At 39.8% G+C, this 18241-nt stretch overlaps 1 protein-coding gene across 2 annotated transcripts in view; it reads right to left on the reverse strand.

The window, feature by feature from the left end:
* Positions 1 to 4400: 4400 nt before the first annotated feature.
* Positions 4401 to 18241, reverse strand: part of PCOLCE2 (procollagen C-endopeptidase enhancer 2) — a 28008-nt gene continuing 14167 nt past the window's right edge. Inside the window, exons 3-9 of one of the 2 annotated variants that reach the window (XM_088669772.1) lie at positions 15810 to 16065; positions 15317 to 15438; positions 10323 to 10459; positions 8420 to 8571; positions 7594 to 7674; positions 6380 to 6547; positions 4401 to 4919 (exon numbers count right to left, since the gene is read on the reverse strand). In XM_088669772.1, the coding sequence (XP_088525898.1) occupies positions 4789 to 4919; positions 6380 to 6547; positions 7594 to 7674; positions 8420 to 8571; positions 10323 to 10459; positions 15317 to 15438; positions 15810 to 16065 (1047 nt within the window). In that variant the 3' untranslated portion in view covers positions 4401 to 4788. Of the gene's footprint in view, positions 4920 to 6379; positions 6548 to 7593; positions 7678 to 8419; positions 8572 to 10322; positions 10460 to 15316; positions 15439 to 15809; positions 16066 to 18241 lie in introns of both variants that reach the window. The other variant, XM_035132885.3, reaches the window with a different exon arrangement.

An 18241-nucleotide genomic window follows, 5' to 3' on the forward strand; every position in this document is an offset into this window, starting at 1 on the left:
ATTTGTCATTTTTGTACTCCATTCTTCTGAATGATACCAAGGATATCACTTTGGAACTGGACTGATGATAATATTTTAGAAAATAGTTGAGTAAATTGCTGATAGATAATTCTAAGGTGTCATCTGTGTCCATACCTTTTGGATCTATTTCAATCAATTTGATTTCAAGTGAGTTCCTAAATTCACACTTACCGCACAGTACATGAAGTACAGATTTTTCAATTGTGTGCCCCAGACTCAGTGTCGAAATTGCAGTAAACACAGGGCAACCACTTGGGATTTAAACAAGCCACAACTTTATTGATAACAGATGTCAACAGGTTTGAGCACAGGCATTTGGTGTGAGGGAGAGGGGGTGAGGAGGCCATCCGGCACTTCCTGGAACCCCACTACAATTGCCGCTGCTGCCTCCTGTAGCCCCAATATCCTACCCTGCCATTAACGATTGGCGCTTAAAAGTGCCTTTTGTTCGACAATCCGCTGCCACTCACTGAAGAAACCGCTTGGGAGGCCCTAGAACCTCAGCTTCAATTTTGACCCCTTCCAAGGCCCAGGATCTTCTTTGGCTTCTTTGGGAGCCTCCTGCCAATGTCCTTCTTTGGCAGAGACCAAGCTGTGACTGAAAACTGAGCCCAGGGTCGGCTGCTTTATATGCCATGGGAACAGGCCAGACGGAAGCCAGGGAGGCTAAGTCTTCCTTCTGGTCTGCCCCCAAGCTTGCCTGTGATTGGCTGGGACCATGGATGAGCCCCAGCAGTCAGCATGGCTGGTGGGGAAAGGAAGCAATGTTCGCCCAGGCCACGGCGAAGCCAGGCCAGCACCTGCTGCCGCCACCTGCACTGGACTGCAAGTGGCATCTCCCAGCAGGTAAGCGGCCACTTTATTCCTAAATATACCTGTATAGATGTCCTACAGATGACAACGAAATTAAGTCAAAGCTGGTCTTCCGAGATCACAGCATTAGCTGTTATAGCAGCCTTCCCCAACCTGTTGCCTTCCAGATGTTTTGGACCACAGCTCTCGACAGTCATGCTGAAAGGTTGGGGAAGGCTGCTATAACAGCTAATGCTGTGATCTCGGAAGACCAGCTTTGACTTAATTTCGTTGTCATCTGTAGCACTCTTTGTTATAACACTGTTAATGAAATGACACCTTGCTGTCATGCTGAAGCATTTCTTAGAATGGAAATTCGCTGTGTACTGTATACACATATCTACACCTACACATAAGGATTGAGAGATTATGGCACCAGTTCTAGTTATCAGTGGGTCAAGGTAGATGCAGTGAACTTAAGTCATTGATTTAATCAGAAGCATCTCAAATTTTAATGGGATTGGGTCCTGTGTGTTCATGGGAAATACTTTATGAAAACATTAACCGTTTTGTCCTTATACTTCCTGTCTTGAATGCATCTTTCTTTCGTATTTTTTCATTTATATAATAAGTATTGTAATTATCTGCTGTTTCATTCTACTTGAGGAAGAATTAAGCTAGGGATTGTTAGTACGGAATACTAATGCTCTGTTTACTTGGAAAGGAAAACCTCCAGTGCATTACATGAGACTTTTATTTTTAATTGTGAGGTGATGGGCACAATCCACTGCTCAGTTAGGCTTGGTGCAGACATAATGTTCTTTAAGGGACTGGTGCTTGTTCAGGTACTTAACCTGAATATAGATTCAGGTAGGTAGCCGTGTTGGTCTGATGCAGTCGGGGGGGGGGGAATGTCCAGTAGCACCTTAAAGACCAACTAAGTTTGTTCTGGGTATAAGCTTTCGTGTGCATGCACACTTCTTCAGATACCTTCTTCAGGTATCTCAGGTACTTCTTCAGGTATCTGAAGTGTGCATGCACACAAAAGCTTATACCCAGAACAAACTTAGTTGGTATCTAAGGTGCTACTGGACATTTATTTTTTTAAAATTTTTTAACCTGAATACAGTATGTGAGTGCAAAAAGTGTAGGGAGCACACACATCACCCCAACATCCCCATGTGTGCCACCCTCTTCGTTCCTGACTTTTATTTGGTGGAAAAGGTTTGAAGGGGGATTCTTAGTGCATTTGTCTAATAGTGTTACCAGGGTTCTTGTATTATAAAAGTGATCGAAACAAAATAAAAAAATTCCTTCCAGCAGCACCTTAAAGACCAACTAAGTTTTTATTTTGGTATGAGCTTTCGTGTGCATGCACACTTCTTCAGATACGAAGGTATCTGAAGAAGTGTGCATGCACACGAAAGCTTATACCCAGAACAACTTAGTTGGTCTATAAGGTGCTACTGGACATTTTTTTACCCCCGACAGGTATCTGAAGAAGTGTGCATGCACACGAAAGCTCATACCAAAATAAAAACTTAGTTGGTCTTTAAGGTGCTGCTGGAAGGAATTTTTTTATTTTGTTTCGACTACGTCAGACCAACACGGCTACCTACCTGTAACTATAAAAGTGATGATTGTGAAGCGGCTTCCAAGTGTGTTCAACCAAATGGGCTAAATGCCCTCTTCAGATCTTACTGCTCAACATGAGGAAGTTGGGGTAGAGCAAGCATTGCAGGGGCATTGGGGCAGGATTGTCCCCTGGCTAAATACATGCTTTGCCCATGTGGTTTCAGGTTGAACACCTGAAGATGGGTGGAATAACCCTTAATCCTATGCCATGGTCAATGCTTAGAACACCCTTAGTAACAAAATGTTATCTCTGCACAGGGCACTGGTGTGCTTAAGTCTCATTGATGTTATGAGGTGTAAATATAGCAGGAATTGCTGTTGTCTGACTTTATATATTAGCTTGCAGAATTTAAGGGCAAAAGGTGCTGGTCTCCTTGTAGCGTGAATCGGGATGAATGAGGGAACAAGGTTTAAGTCAATATTCCTCCTATTTATTGTAAGGATGTTTTTATGAAAAAATGATATATTTTGTATATTAAGAAGATATATATGTGACTTCATTTGAAAAAAATCAGATTACCTAAAGATTTTTTAAAAAATTGTATGTAGACTTCAATATAAATAATGACTCAATCCTGTTTTATGATAAAGCTGGTGGCTTAAGATATATGAATGCTTTGTGCCATATGTTATATCTTGTCTGTTGAAACACTACAGAAAAAGAGTAACTTTTTTTGCAGGGGAAATGGGGAGACGAATGTTGACCTAATGGATAATCTAAGAATCTGTTCAGCAAAATTGTTGCCATTGATACCAAATACAGTATATCACATGAAACTGTGTGCTTTGGAGATCTTAATTGTAAAATGCGGAACAAAAGTTTTTTTGTTATACTATTCCCCTCCCCAGTTTTCTGCCTCTTTCTGCCTCTTTCATGCAACCATACTATAAACTGTGCTTCTGCTTTTTAAAAAGGCTTTACAGTATAGAAATAAATGACAAAACCTGTGTTTTCCAGGTTCTTACGACTAATTTGAGGGGCCCTTTCCAGAGTGTTTATCTTGTGGTACTGTGGTTGTAACTATTTTTAAGGAGTAGTTACAAATGATTTGCTTCAAATCTAGTCTTCTCTCAGAGTCAGACGTTATGTTTCTGGTTTTTTTTTAAAAAATCTTGTCATTATCATTCCACAAGCACACAGCGTGAATAGCACAAAGCAAGTGATACAGAAAAAACTCAGAAGAAAAGCTGATGAGAATGTGTTTTGCTGCAGAATTCAGGATTTATACTGTATACAATGCAGAATGCAATAAGGTACGACGGCAGTTGATGGATTTCTGCTGATGAGCCAGCGGATGTCTTTGGGGGCTAATCCTTCCAGACTTGATTGTATTGCAAAGTGAGTTTTCATTTCATATCATTCTTGAATTGGATACTTCTGTAATTTAAGCTTTTTTTAAAGAGTTGTTTTATTTCCTAATAAGCTTTTTTGACATTAAAGAATTGTTGCCTAAAAGCTGAGGTAATAAATTTGTTTCTTGCCTTTTTCATGGAGCTCAGGGCATCATTTTATCCTCTCGAAGTCCTTGCGAGGTGTGATTGACCGAGATCTTGTCTTGTACAAAGCTACGCATGCCCAATTTGAATGTCATGTTAAATGGTAGTTAATAGATTGCTGTGAATGCAGATTTTGCTCCTCCTTTACTCTTCCCCTAGCACACGTTTGAGCAACAAACAGTTGTTTTACTCAGATCAGCCATCTTTATAAGTTAAGAACAAACCTTGGCTTTACATTGCAGTTTGTTTGGAAGCAAAATAAACTGCTGTGACATGGGGATCATGGTTTGTTTCTCCTGCTCACACCAGGGGAAAAGTGAAGGGGATGGCTTTGAGTCACAGTAAACCGTTAATAATGGTTTACCACGATGTGCAAACACTGTCGCGCTGTGGACATCATATCCAAGTGAATTTGAACCTGGAACTTTCATATCCAATCCCAACACTGAAGCCACTGAGTTTTTAGAAGTGTTTATTAAGTGTAGCTTATACTGCAAGGAAACAGGAAAACTAAGTTAAAATGAATTACTATAAATATTGCACTTCGTCACATCAGTCATTATTTTTTTTAAAAAAAACCCTTCTGAGAAAAGTATAAATTAAGAAATTTGCGGTAGTGAAAATTTGGTATGGTACAGGCTGGCTGATGTTGCTGAAGGTTTTGAAATATAAAATTGGCAATCATGGTATTTTTCTTTTGATTTTTGCAACATCAGTCAATGGGGAAAACAAGGTTGAAAAATTCCGGAAAGTACACTACGTTCCTGGAAAATCTCCCATTTTATTTGCATGAAGAGAGGTTCTGGAGGATAGTTGACAGGACTCAGCTGCAAAAATTGACATTCAACACTGCTTGTTTTTCAAGATATTCAGGATCTTTTGGTTCTTCGTCTTGAAACTCATTGTAAAGCTGCTGGGCAGGATTTTACCTCTGCCATCTTCTTCTACCTGTCCCATAATGACGTAATTTAGACCTGTTGAGAGGGGAAGAGTTTTTAAAAATAGTGGAACAGACTTTCTGCTTCTACAATTAGGAAAATATAGCTATATTATTTCATGCAATTTTTATAGTGTAATCATTGAGTAAACCTGTATATCTGGGTTATAAATGGCCCATGGCCTTCCATAGCTTTTATAATATCTTAGTTGAATACAGTGGTTTGGGTTACAAACGCTTCAGGTTACAGACTCCGCTAACCTGGAAGTAGTACCTCAGGTTAAGAACTTTACTTCAGGATGAGAATAGAAATCGTGCAGCAGCGGTACAGCGGTAGAGGGAGGCCCCATTAGCTAAAGTGGTACCTCAGGTTAAGAACGGACCTCCGGAATGAATTAAGTTCTTAACCAGAGGTACCACTGTATGTAGATTTCAGGGTGTAATATCTTGGTTTCTCCTCCCTAAGAGGGAAACAGATCGGACTTTACTCAGAAATGTTAACACCAGACCAGGGAATTGCCAATGTGATGTCCTCCAAACATTACCGGACCATAGTTTCCACCATCCTTGAACACTGCCATGCTATATTGGGCTGATGGAAGTTGGGAGTGCAACAACATCAAGAGGGCACCCTATTGAGTATTCCTGGATTAGAGTGAACATTAATTTTGAAACTTAACATTTACCTTTAAGGAAGAATAAGTTCAGTTGTGGAAGGTATCCATGGCATAGGGTTGGATGTTTTGGGAATATTAGGATGTATTGAGATGTCCCAAGTTGGACCATTATGAACAGGTCCTTTCACTTTGAGGTGATAAGGAGGCAAAAAGCTAACTGTTGAAAAACTGTTAAAAAGCAGTGCAATCACTGTTACATAAAACCTTGTCTAATTTTTTTAATCAACAGGTGCTCACTAAAATGTTGGGGGGAAACTACTTTTGTTTAATTTTCATTAGGCCCCATTAGCGCCTGCTCTACATTGAGTTTGCTTTTCTACATTGAGTTTGATTGATATAGATGAATTACTGTCAACATGAGTAAAACAGTAAGCCTTCTCTATTTGCCTACAGGAGAGTCAAATAGTGGTATAATGCAAGTAGATGGTGACCTGGTAAATTGAATCCAATTTTTCACCCTCAACATATTTCAGTTTTAAAGGTGTGTGTATGTCTACCATTATCCTAGATTTGTCTTGGTCTACAGAGGTATGACCTTTATAACAGCAGATTCAGAAACCAATCCTCTCTTCTCATTCAACTCATTTGCATTATTTAACTAATTTTAAATAACTGAAGAGGTCCCAGAGAAGCAATTCTATAATCAAATTGTTATGGTCTCTGAATTCATCAGTATGTAATATTTGGATTTGCTTTGACATTTTGTTCTATAAAGGATCAATCTGATTCTGAATAAACTGTCCTGAGAAAGTTATTGAAAATTAAAGAAGTAATTAGGAAATTAGTGTTATTTGCAAGCAGAATTCTGTTAATGACTTACCTCTTCTGATAAGAGGACACTGTTTACAAACAACAACAATCTTGGCACTCATATTCTTGCCTGCTTGTTGGATCGCTAAATTTCCTTCTTTGTAGACGTTAATAATTGATACTGTTGCATGCAAGCTTCCACCTTTAATGTTCGTTGTGATAACAGATCCAGTTATTACTAGATAAAAGAAATGCATAGGATTTAATACACTGGAATGCGATTGGAACACAATGAAACAGTTACATGACCATTTCACCTTTATGTGCACAGAAGATAAAAGTCTCAAACAAGTACCGGGATGTCCTTTGGCTATGGCTATGTAAGTTAGACAAGTGTCTTTCTTTTTTATTGTGAGTTGTTTGTTTGGGACATTGACTGACCACCAAATTAACAAGGCCACCTCGGTGGTTCACAGAATTTTAAAAGGACTGCAGTTTGGAGATGCTGTAACATTAACATGAAGTGGAGTCAATATCTTACACTCAATCTTTCTGCCTTCCAACCCCCACTTTGCAGTAGGCTAGGGGCAGTTTGGTGGTGGGTCCAGGGTGGCATAGTGATCTGCATGTTCCTACCAGCTTCTGCCACAACCACAATGTGCATCAAGGCCCTGCTGGGCTACAGAGTTAGAAGAGTTTGGGTTGGCCCCTAAATATTATGCTAGTTGTGTTGGCCTGGCCGGTTGCATTGAGACAACCACATATAAATGTTTGGTTGTAAGTTGCTTTGGGTTGCCCTGGGCAAGTTAAAGCGACTAACAATTCTAATCAAATATTATCAAAGATATACAGGCCTTTACCATAATGAACAACATTTGCATTGCAGAGAAGGATTTCCAAGAAGTATTATGACACTAGAATTACAGCAGTACATACAACAAAATTGTCACTGTGAATAAGGAATACAGGCTGTTCCAAGAAGACAACATCATCACTGAATCAACACTTTCATAGAGCAACAGTTTGCTTTCTGTTTGTTCAGTTTTGTTTAGACTGGAACAGGGTTTTTTCCCTGACACACATCCACACTGTCTTCTCTGTAAAACATCTGACGGAATATAACTGAGTCATAGACACAGTATAAGAGATGCAAGTACTATGACCTGAAAGAATTTCCTTGTGCACTAATGGTAGTTTACAAATAAGTGGCTCTGACCCTCCCATGAAACTAAGCATACATCCCAAGTCACTGGCTGAAAGGGAAAAAATACTGGTTGCTCTTACCGAAGTTACTTGAACAGTAACTGCTCTCAAGAGTTCCGCTCCTTCTGCATTTTTGCTGGCACAGTGCAACTGTAGGCTTCACTGCTTCTCCGAAGAGGTTGAGAAAGCAGAGTTAGTGAAGTCAGTTCAAGTGTTTCAGAAGTCATTTAAAAGGGACTTTCATTTTCCCTTTGTGTTTCCTCTATTAAATACAGGGAGAGCTGACATTCCCAAAGCAAAAACCCCAAATAATCCAGACACACCATACTTCAAAGTAACCAATATTCTGTACTTGCGCCATGTACTCTTGCTGTTTGCTGCAGTTCTAGCTCTAACAGAGTTGTACAGTGTGTGTCAATGATCAAACCTCACATTCATGGTGGCACAGATGATATTTTGGATATCTAACTCTGAAACAAACTTCAGTCAAGGAGGAAAAGAGGTCCCTAATCTATTACATTTTTATCATTTTAGCATGCTAAGTCGTGCTAAGCTCTCAGATCTTCTAAGCAACCAACCAACCAACCAACCAACCAACCAACCAACCAACCAACCAACCATAAGCCTTCTTTACACTCATTTTGTTTATGACAATCTACACACAACACTGCAAGTAAGACTGCAGGGCTCATTAAAATCACAATATTCCAGACTAATGTGACATCACTACACACGAGCATTCGGGATAGAAGGTCCTCCTACTTTGATTTAATCCAAGCGACCCTATTCCCCAGCCTCTTCTTTACAATAAGATGCTGTTAAAAAAATTAAAAAAGGATTAACGCTGATCCTGAAGCTTCCCTGCCTGTTCCTACCAACACCTTCCATAAAATGAGTTCAGACTTACTTGTGGTGGCAGGGAGGGCTGCGGTGGTAGGTGATGCGGTTGTAGGTATTTTTTTGGGCCTGAATTTGTAGTGACCAATAAAGCCATCAGCCGTTAAACTTAAATCAGACAAGAACTGAATAAGTAACTCATTTCTCTCAGATACAATAGGCCTGAAAGAGAACAATGCAGCCTTCATGTGAGGAGGGTCTTTTGTAGTTGTCATATTATTGCTTGTTGAACTATATGCAGCTAACAGATTTTGTAGCACTGCATACTACATAAACAGACAATATGTGTAAATATTCTTACTGAAATTGAGTGGAAAACTGAGTCTTCCTTTGTTAATCTGATTCCCCCCCCCCACATGGAGCATAATCATTCCTATTACCAAATATGTAGTTGGATATGCTTTCAGAGTGAAGTAAGTAGCACAAGTCCTTAAGGAACCTTTTTCCAGGTAAATATTTACTTAAGCTCTCAGGAAAACAGTAACGTTCAAATATGTTAAGCAAAAAACAAGCAGATCTAAAATGAAACGTTAAACAAAGTACATCCACTAGTCCACTTGCTGACTTGTATACGATTTGCCTTGACTCTATAATATTGGAAATGTTTTGCACACATGCTGAGTTTAAGGAACAGGAGTAGGTCATATAGGTTTAAGATTTAATTCAGAAATACCCCCTTGGTAGAACTTCATCAGGTCAATTCTTTATAAATTTGCATCAGTGATTAAGACAAAACTCCTAATGGCGAGTTTGGAAAATAAATGCATGCGTTTGGAACCCTGAGCCCGTTCCTAACTAGCCCCAGAGTCCACAGGAATGGGAAACATGCAAAAACTTGGTTGCCACCTTAATTTGAGCTCTGCAGTGCAAGGAAGAAAGGAAGCCCTTCACAAAAGTTGTCCACAATAGATGAAGTGCATGCTAGTAAGATGACAGATATACACAGAAAATTGTGCAACTCAGTGGAGATTGGAGGCACATGAGCATCAAGATGCAAATGTGTGCATGCCATCCACCCAATACAATGTTCATCAGCACTGCAATACATAGCTAAGGATCCACCTTCCCATCTGGACTTTTATATGCTGCATGGATCTGTATGTACAGTCATACCTTGGGTTATGGCTGCTTTAGCTTGCGCATTTTCGGGTTGCAAACCATGCTTAACCTGGAAGTCCCGGAATGGGTTACTTCAGGGTTTTGGCACTCACACATGCGCAGAAGCGCTAAATCACGGTCTGCGCATGCGCAGAAGTGCCAAATCACGGCCTGCGTGTGCGCAGATGCGGTGCTGCGGGTTGCAAGCGTGCCTCCCGCACAGATCACGTTCGCAACCCAAGCATCCACTGTACAATTATGTTCCCCATGGCACTAAGATTATCTTCATTAGGACTGTCTACTTTTCCTACTAATTGATTTTTTTAAAAAAAATTTTATTAAGCTTCACTAAAACACACAAGTATAAAACAGCAAGAAAAATGCTAGCAGAATCCTTGTGTTTTAATGCAATTACATACATCAATATGACAACGCACCATAAAAGAAAATATCCATATGTTATCTAACTTGCATACTTACTCAAGACTCCTAAAAAAACCCTACACTATCATTTTCATTTATTATTAAATTTTACTCCACCCTTCCACCCGGAGGAACGTAGGGCAGTAAAACTGGTTGTTAAAATAGGCATCAAAGCTATTTGACATTGTAATAAAGCTGCAGTTTATTGTTCCAATTTGCAGCTACAGTAAATTTTAAGGCAAGGAAAATCAGCTATAAAAATCCAACTGATAATAGATGAAAGGATGAAAGGAGAGCATGGATGGAATTGTACTGAAACAACAACCGTGCCTATCTAGTTTTCATCTTTTCATAGAAACAGCAGTTTAAATGAAACAAATACCATTACTTACGCTGGTGGACTGTCTCCGCAGTATTTCCCAATTCTCCTAGCATCATTAATCTCGCCTCCATTAAACACAGCCACGTAGTCATATCTGCAGTAGTTATCTCTCTCCACATCAAATTTTTCAAACTTTAACTCTATTAGCTGCAAGGAGGGAAATTAAGAATCTACTTAATGGCCTACTTCTTTTCACAATGAACCCTAAAACCACAAAGATCCTCGGAGGCCATCCAGTTTAGCACCTTGGATTTAATCAGCATCTCAAAGACTTAAAAAGATGATCCTAAAACATTTCACGCAGTACATTAAAGCTGCCGTGACCCTGGGATCAGATTCCCCATCTCCAGTTAGGAGATCAAGGGCTTTGAGTCTGAATGCAAATTGCATGCAGGGCTGGCCCCAGAAACAAGTCTGCAAGATGAGCCCATGGAACTGTTGCCCCACCAACCTAAGGATGTCACATTGCTCTCCTAAGGCAAAGGGCTCCATCACAGAAGGCCCAGTCCGATCAGACTCCACCTGACTGTCAGAGTAAATGACTGCTGGAGTGGGCTGAGCCCCTTTAACCAGAGGCAGACATAGGGACTCGTGAAACTGCCCTCTAGGCAGGTGGGGTGCAAAAAATTAGCCCAGAAATATGTCTCCAGGTACATATGGTCATGAGTTTAGACAAGAGCTGGAAGCTGAGTGGTAGGAGAAATGGCAAGGCTGTATGAAGGGAGATCGATGGAGACTAGAGTACATGACATACATATGTGTGTGGCAATGAGATACCATTGTTGCAGCGAGATCAGACATGAGAAGTTTCCCAGTGTGGATTTTTTTGCCAGTCCTCCTTGCCTTGCCCTCACTCCAGACCCTTCCAGTACTTGGGTTGTATAAAATGCAGCCATTACTGTTTGTGGCTGGTTTTAAAGAGAAACCAGCAGACCCTTTGCTTGGAAATTAAACAAAGAGTCTGCTGGTTTCTCTTTAAGGTTTCCAGACTCAAAAGAGAGCAGGGCAATTAAAGGCACAGAAGTCCTGTCCTCTATTGAGTCCGGCAACCCTAATCATAACAGTTGCTATTTGGGAATGAATAAGAACGTACTACAGAGAATTCAGACTAGTGGGTTGAACACCACATAAGATCAAACTCTGGATAATTATTTGTAATAAAGACAAATTTTGGTTGCTAAAATGAAAAAAGGGAAACAACAATATTAACAGAAAGATGCTATGATATTGCTACCCAAATACTGTTGCAAAAATTAAAACACAAATCCTTGAAGGCAATATCCATATTAAGTGATTTAAATGTACAAAGCAAAACGAAATGAAAGTCATGTCTGGCAAGCTAATTGGCATGACCAGTGGAATGCTTCACGGTTATCATATGGGTTTTAGAATGATTTCCAAGGCTGCATATATAAAAATAACTCAACCCTGCTGCTTCTTTAGGGAGAATACTGTGTATGGAATTCTAACCCCTCTTAACAACATCTCATGGGATTTTACTTGAACACATTGCCTGGAAGACAAATGCTAATAGCCTGGTCTGGACATAATGCTAAACAATAGGGCGCCAAAGGCTCTTTCCGTTTTCCCTCTTCTCAAGCACACCTGCAAGGAGTTCAGAATAATATGCTTCCATTTAAAATCAACTGCTGCTTGCTGGGTTTCCTGAACCTGAACAAACCATGCTTGATCTGTGCTATGCTTAGTAGAAACAATTTTTAATTACAGTACTGGTTTGCAAGACACTTTATTGACCTATTAGTAGAAAAGCTGGTTAACAAAGATAATAACTGGGTGAATGAATCACTGTAACGGGTGTGTCTATATTGACAGTAAGAACTCAGATGATAACATGTTTCTCAGACAGCATAATATGTTGGGTGACAGAACAGCCTACTACAGTACAGTGGTAAACTCGGGTTACAAACACCTTGGGTTACAGACTCTGCTAACCCGGAAGTAGTACCTTGCATTAAGAACTTTACCTCAGGATGAGAACAGAAATCGTGCAGTGGCAGCGGGAGGCCCCATTAGCTAAAGTGGTACCTCAGGTTAAGAACGGTTTCAGGTTAAGAACGGACCTCTGGAACAAATTAAGTTTGTAACCAGAGGTACTACTGTATTGTCCCAAACAATAATGTGAATCTCTATTGGTATTTTTCCTGTGTGTTGTTTTTTGATTTTGTTCCATGTAATTTCAATCCAAACATTTTATGTATATATAGGCCGTTATTTTAATTCCTTGCTTTATCATGACTATCTCATGTTGCATCAAGACACCTTGATATTCTGAGACAATGCTTAATTAAGAAATAGAAAGAAAATAGAAGCAGGCATATGCATGCTAAAAAGTATATTTTGCCAGCTGCACCAAGGAAAAGCATAGTTTGCCCTTCAGATTAAAGCCTTGCTGAAAGGGAACTGTTTGAGGAATGAAAGCCCCCACTCACTTTTCTTTCCAGATGTTGATTTTTTATTGTGCATTAGTTGCTCAGTTCTTGTGTGGGACCATCAAGTTAACACTTCTCTTACTGCTTTAAGAGGTATTGCTGTTATGGAAAAAATGAGGTTCTTCATAAGGCTGCACTGCTAATTTGGTAGTTACTAGTGTGCCAGTAACACGGCATCCACTTCTCCACTGAGCCTGTTTTTTTTTGCACTTATAAAGCTTTCTTTCAAATTCTTTAGAAAATGCACCCCCCACAAAAGGATGAGTAAATTAGTCTTGTCTTTTTTAAAAAAGTTGGTGAATAATACCAAGTGCCGCTCTTTCTGCTGACAACAATGCCATAGCATTTCAAGAGCCTTACTTTCTCCATTAGTCTTTCCATCCTGTGTATGCATCTTCTCCAGTTCTGATCTACGATGTCCCAATTGCTATTTTTGTTGTAAAAGAGTGAACAATAGTGTGGCTACCCCTTGTACTAAGACCACACCCCATCAACTACATCGTACGCTTATGCCATGTTAATAAAGAAGATGTTTTCCTTCCCCTGTGTCTATATTGGCTGTAATGGAAAGGCAGAACCCTAAATGAACAATAACAATTCTATAAATCAAAGCAGGCTGGGAGATTAATTTTCTTCTGATTCGTTTAAATATTTGATGCTATCCAGTTGAAATAAAAATGCAGCAAGAGTTTGATAGTGAGCTAACAAGAGACATTGATTCATTTGTAGATATTGACCTTCACAAGAAGCATTACTGGAATATACTGAGAATAAGTACATGGTTATATGTTTTATGCACTTACAAATACAGTTTCTCGAGAATAAGAACCCAAGAGGTGAAGAGTACACTAATGGGATGATATAATTCAGTAAGAGCTTGAAAAGATTTTCAGGCACGTTTGGCAATAAATGAGAGCAATCCCAAATACCTTGTAATTTATCACGTTCAATTAAATCGCTGGCTATCCATAAATTGTTAAATGAGCCATATGTAGCAAGCAAGGAATGTGGATTAAAGATGAATACAGGAAAAGACTAAGCTGATCTACAGCCCCAAGTTCAAGAAAATATTATCCTGATCAATGCAGGGGGTGGGAGAAAATTAAGGATCAGAAGAATATATTTATCTTGGCCAGCTCTTTCATTTGGAGGATTATGGTCATGAGAAGTGGATTAAAAGGCAACTCAAAGTGACATGGACAAGGGTTCAGAAAGTAGATATGAAAAGCAGCCAACCTACCAAATACGCTTGAAGATAAAGGCATTCAATCACTAAGTGCCTCCTGCCATAATATAGTTTATGGAGCAGAAACCTAGGCAACAACAACAAAAAAGAGAGAAAGCAAAGATTGAGTAGCCTGCCATAGTGTGAAAAGGCATGTAAGTAGAACTAATATGGAGTGACTGACAAATGGATATGAAACAAGGCAAAGTGGTTTCAGTCCTAAGAAATGAAATGGTAGCATCCTTAAGATTAAGAAAACGCTAGAATGAGCAAGTAGATAAGGGAATTAAAACCTGAAAGTGCGAAACCAAAGGGAATTGAATGCGTGTGGCAATATTTAGACACCATGGAGTGTAGCAAGTGCCCCTACTTGGTTCTATGTAGGCATGCAGAGGAAATATTGAGTCAATCATTTTGAACAGAAAATCCATAATGTTCTTAAACCGAAAATAAAGCATTTGTTATTCACTTTGGTGCTCAGAAATTGTTCATATATACTGCATTTAATGAGAAAATGTATTTCTTGCCGTCTTTTAACCCAGCAATCCTTCCTTTCCTACAAAATCTTATCTTTTAAAAAAGCTGAACTAGAGCAAGTCAATGGAAATAAATGTTCACAAAAAAACTAGACTAAGGTACACAAGAACAATAAAGGAAACAGGTAAAGCAGGGGCAAATGAACAGTGGGAATATGATTTCTCTTGTCAGGTGCATAGACATAATTTATAATTTACCTAAAAAGAGAAGAGTTTTCATAAGACGTTGAATCTGAAAATGAAACCTAGTTTTACCCTAGCTGTATTTTGTGTGTGTCTCAGTTACATGTTCGATGAAAGCAGGTCTTATTTACAAGGACCACACACCTGCACAACAAATGAAAAATTATCAGGATTAAAAGGCTAAAAGTATTGGTGAACAGGGTTTTCTTCAAAGTAGCCATTTTCTCAGCCTAAATCAGAGTGTAAGTAGCCACTGTCTTCCAATTGCTCTACTTCAGGCATTCCCAAACTCCGGCCCTCCAGATGTTTTGGACTACAATTCCCATCTTCCCTGACCACTGGTCCTGCTAGCTAGGGATCATGGGAGTTGTAGGCCAAAACATCTGGAGGGCCGCAGTTTGGGGATGCCTGCTTTACTTCATAGATGCTGTAGGTTTGATTGTTACTGTGAGCTAAGATGGGGTTGAAAGTTGTTGACAGGAAGAATCTGGAGAAGGTGAATGCTAGAATTTCTTCAGATGGAATAGAGCTAGAAGGAAAGATGGGAATTGGAGGGCTTTTGCAGATAGGAAAGAAGAAAGCAGAGGCCATATGTGTGAACATAGCTCACCTGATTCTTTGGAGCTACAATGTGCCATGAGCAAGAAACTCCAGCTGGGTAATCTCGATCAGGCCAATTAGGAGTTTTAAAGGACCCAGGCTTGTCTAGTCGTCCACCACAGTACTGGTCTCCTAAAAATACACAACATAATGCTAGGCCAAAAACCAGAGTTTCATATAGTGTTTGCCCAACTCTCATATAAAGCACAGCATAATCGCAAAATGGTAAATTTCGGTGAAACACTGAAATCAAATCACACAATCCACTCCTTTCCATATTACTGGGTGGTTTTTTTTACTTTAAATTTTATAGAGCAAATGCATTGTTTTACGTATTTCGCGTTTTTAGATGGCTAGCAAATGGCTTCCAATTATAGATGAATTCCTTCATAATATAAGAAAATAATAAAATACTTTAAAAAACAACAACCCTGAAGATTCTTAAATGAAAATACAGAGCTCAGTGTATCTATCACCTTAAGCTCCAAGAACTTGCAGAATACCTCTTTCATGTGGTTCTGCTGCAGAAAACTTTGCAACAAAGCCATTTCCAGCTGTATTGGCATCTGAAATCATTTGCACCAGCATCTTATTGCTGTTGGCCACAAGAGCACCAGGTTTCAACGTGCCACAGAACCTGCCAAGACGCTGCCCGTTTGCATGGCCGTTGTACACATCCACAAAGTCATATCGGCATAAGTTATCACTTTCCAAGTCCATGAATCTAAAGGAAAGAACCACGACTTTCCCTTCAGGAACCTGTAGAAAGAAAAGAAGCTAAAGATTAACAGCCTGCGGTTTACACGTTGACCTTATGGTGTAACTTTTACTCTCTACGTATGTTTATATCTTACAAGGATAATATAAAGTCCTTCTCAAACCCCATTTCTTCTCATATAACATCCCCCAAATGTTTCCCCTTCTGTTTACACAAATAAGACATTCCTCTCCTCTCCTCTTCCCTGTCTTCCAAGTCTACAGAGCATTGCCAATTCACCTTCTGTTGTGTGCACTTTGAACAGTAACACTTCCAGATGTCAGCACCTTTTTAGGCTATCCCGAAACTTACCAAAATAGGCCCTCTATTTGCATGCTTAAGCAGCATTAGTGCTTGCATTCCTCCATTGCCCTTGAAAGACTGATTGTGTGGGTTGAAATATTTCACCGTGTTTCTGCATAAAGCTTGTGTCTTTGCATGGCTCTGTAGGTATGATAGAGATATGCAAGCTCCCATGCTTCTCTGTTAAATACATGGAGGTTCCATTCAGGTTAGGTGCTCTATGGTTCAGTATTTACTGAATGTAAAGATGCATAATTGCTTGTGAATGATCCCTGCTTAGTGGGGGGGGGGATCACAGCAGCCATGGGGACCCACAAGATAAAGCAATTGCAAATGCGTTTGTGCTTCCTTCAAGAGAATAAATCATGCCCAACTATCGCCTCTTATCCGGACTACCTATGTCCACAGCATGAACAACTGTGTTAATCTGTTAACAGGGGGTGATTTTGTGTTTCCTAAGTATTTTCTAATAGAGCTGTAGCAAGAGCAAAAGGCTCATTTGTGAAACTGCATGACTGAAATTAAGGAACCAAATGAGTTATTAAACTTCACAGCTGCAACAGGAATAGTAATAAAGCATTTCCTAAGGAAACCATGAATGTTGTCTGAAAGTTGCTATCACAGAACCTAAAAACCATATTGCTGCAAATTGTCACAACACTATAAATACTGAGTCTAATTTATTTATTTTTGCATGCACAAATCTAAAATGATGATATGCTGATAAGTGGATGCAGCAGCAAGCCCCCCCCCCCCCGGCCAAAAAGTCTCAAAAGACATCTGTAGAACTGAGGCAATCCTTTAGATTACATGTGTTTATAAAGAACTACCCAGAGCTGAAGTGGCTCCTGTATTCAGCAGCCATGTGAGATGGTGAGAGTAGGGCCACCACCCAGACTGGATGAGGCATCTGTTGTAACCCTGACCCCTTGGCTTCACCACAGTCAGACAGCTAAGGTTTGAATCATGGGACAATTGTAGCTAGGTAGCCAGACCAATTCTTTTGGGCAATGTTGACTAGATAGATGTCCTCCCCAAAACCCCACATACACACTGATCCCATTTGATTATTTAACAAATGTAGTTTTTTGCCACCCTTTCTTGCCAGCCAAAGAAGAAGAAGAAGAAGAAGAAGAAGAAGAAGAAATATAAAACAGCTGCAGTTTCTCTCTCTCTCTCTCCCACCCTTTCTCTAGGGAACAAATGAACCAATTCCTCCCTTTCCAGGGAAAAGGCTATTTTCCCAACCAAAGCTTCCCAGATTTCCTGACTGTTGTGCATACATAGTTCCTCTCCCCGCTTTATATTCTTGCTCCCTGGTAGTGCACCCACCAGTATACAGCTGCTGCACAGCTGGAAATTGTGGTGCAGCATGATCCTTTGACCGTTGCTTTTGCTCACCCAATGTGCTGACAACTACCTTCAATGAGTAGATGAGGCTTCTGGGTGGAGGGAAGAGTACACAGAACCAAAGAATGGAAGAGAGCCCACATTCAAAGAGTACAAAATTGTGAGAGTGAATTCAAAATCTTAAACTGCTGGGGTTTGTTTAAAGAACGTTTTATTTTTAGATCTCTGAGGTTCACGATAAGGGAAACAGAAAGATGTTTTGAGTGAAGCCAATTTGAAACCAAATGTAAGCATTATACTATGAGGCTTCTAAAGAGAAGGTGTTAACCTAAGAATTGTGATGGTTACTGCAGTGATTGGTGGGATGGGTGGCAGTGGAGGTTCGCATGAACAAATTGGATGTGTAGAGGTCAAAGCACACACAACCAACTTGAGAAAACCTTTTGAGCTATCTCAAACTTTGTTTCCAGTGAATCCCACGGAATGGAAGGGAAATCAAAGGTCATGGATATGACTTAATAAAAC

The sequence above is a fragment of the Zootoca vivipara genome, chromosome 5 (genome assembly GCF_965207765.1).
Source record: "Zootoca vivipara chromosome 5, rZooViv2.hap1.1, whole genome shotgun sequence".
Classification (NCBI taxonomy): domain Eukaryota; kingdom Metazoa; phylum Chordata; class Lepidosauria; order Squamata; family Lacertidae; genus Zootoca; species Zootoca vivipara.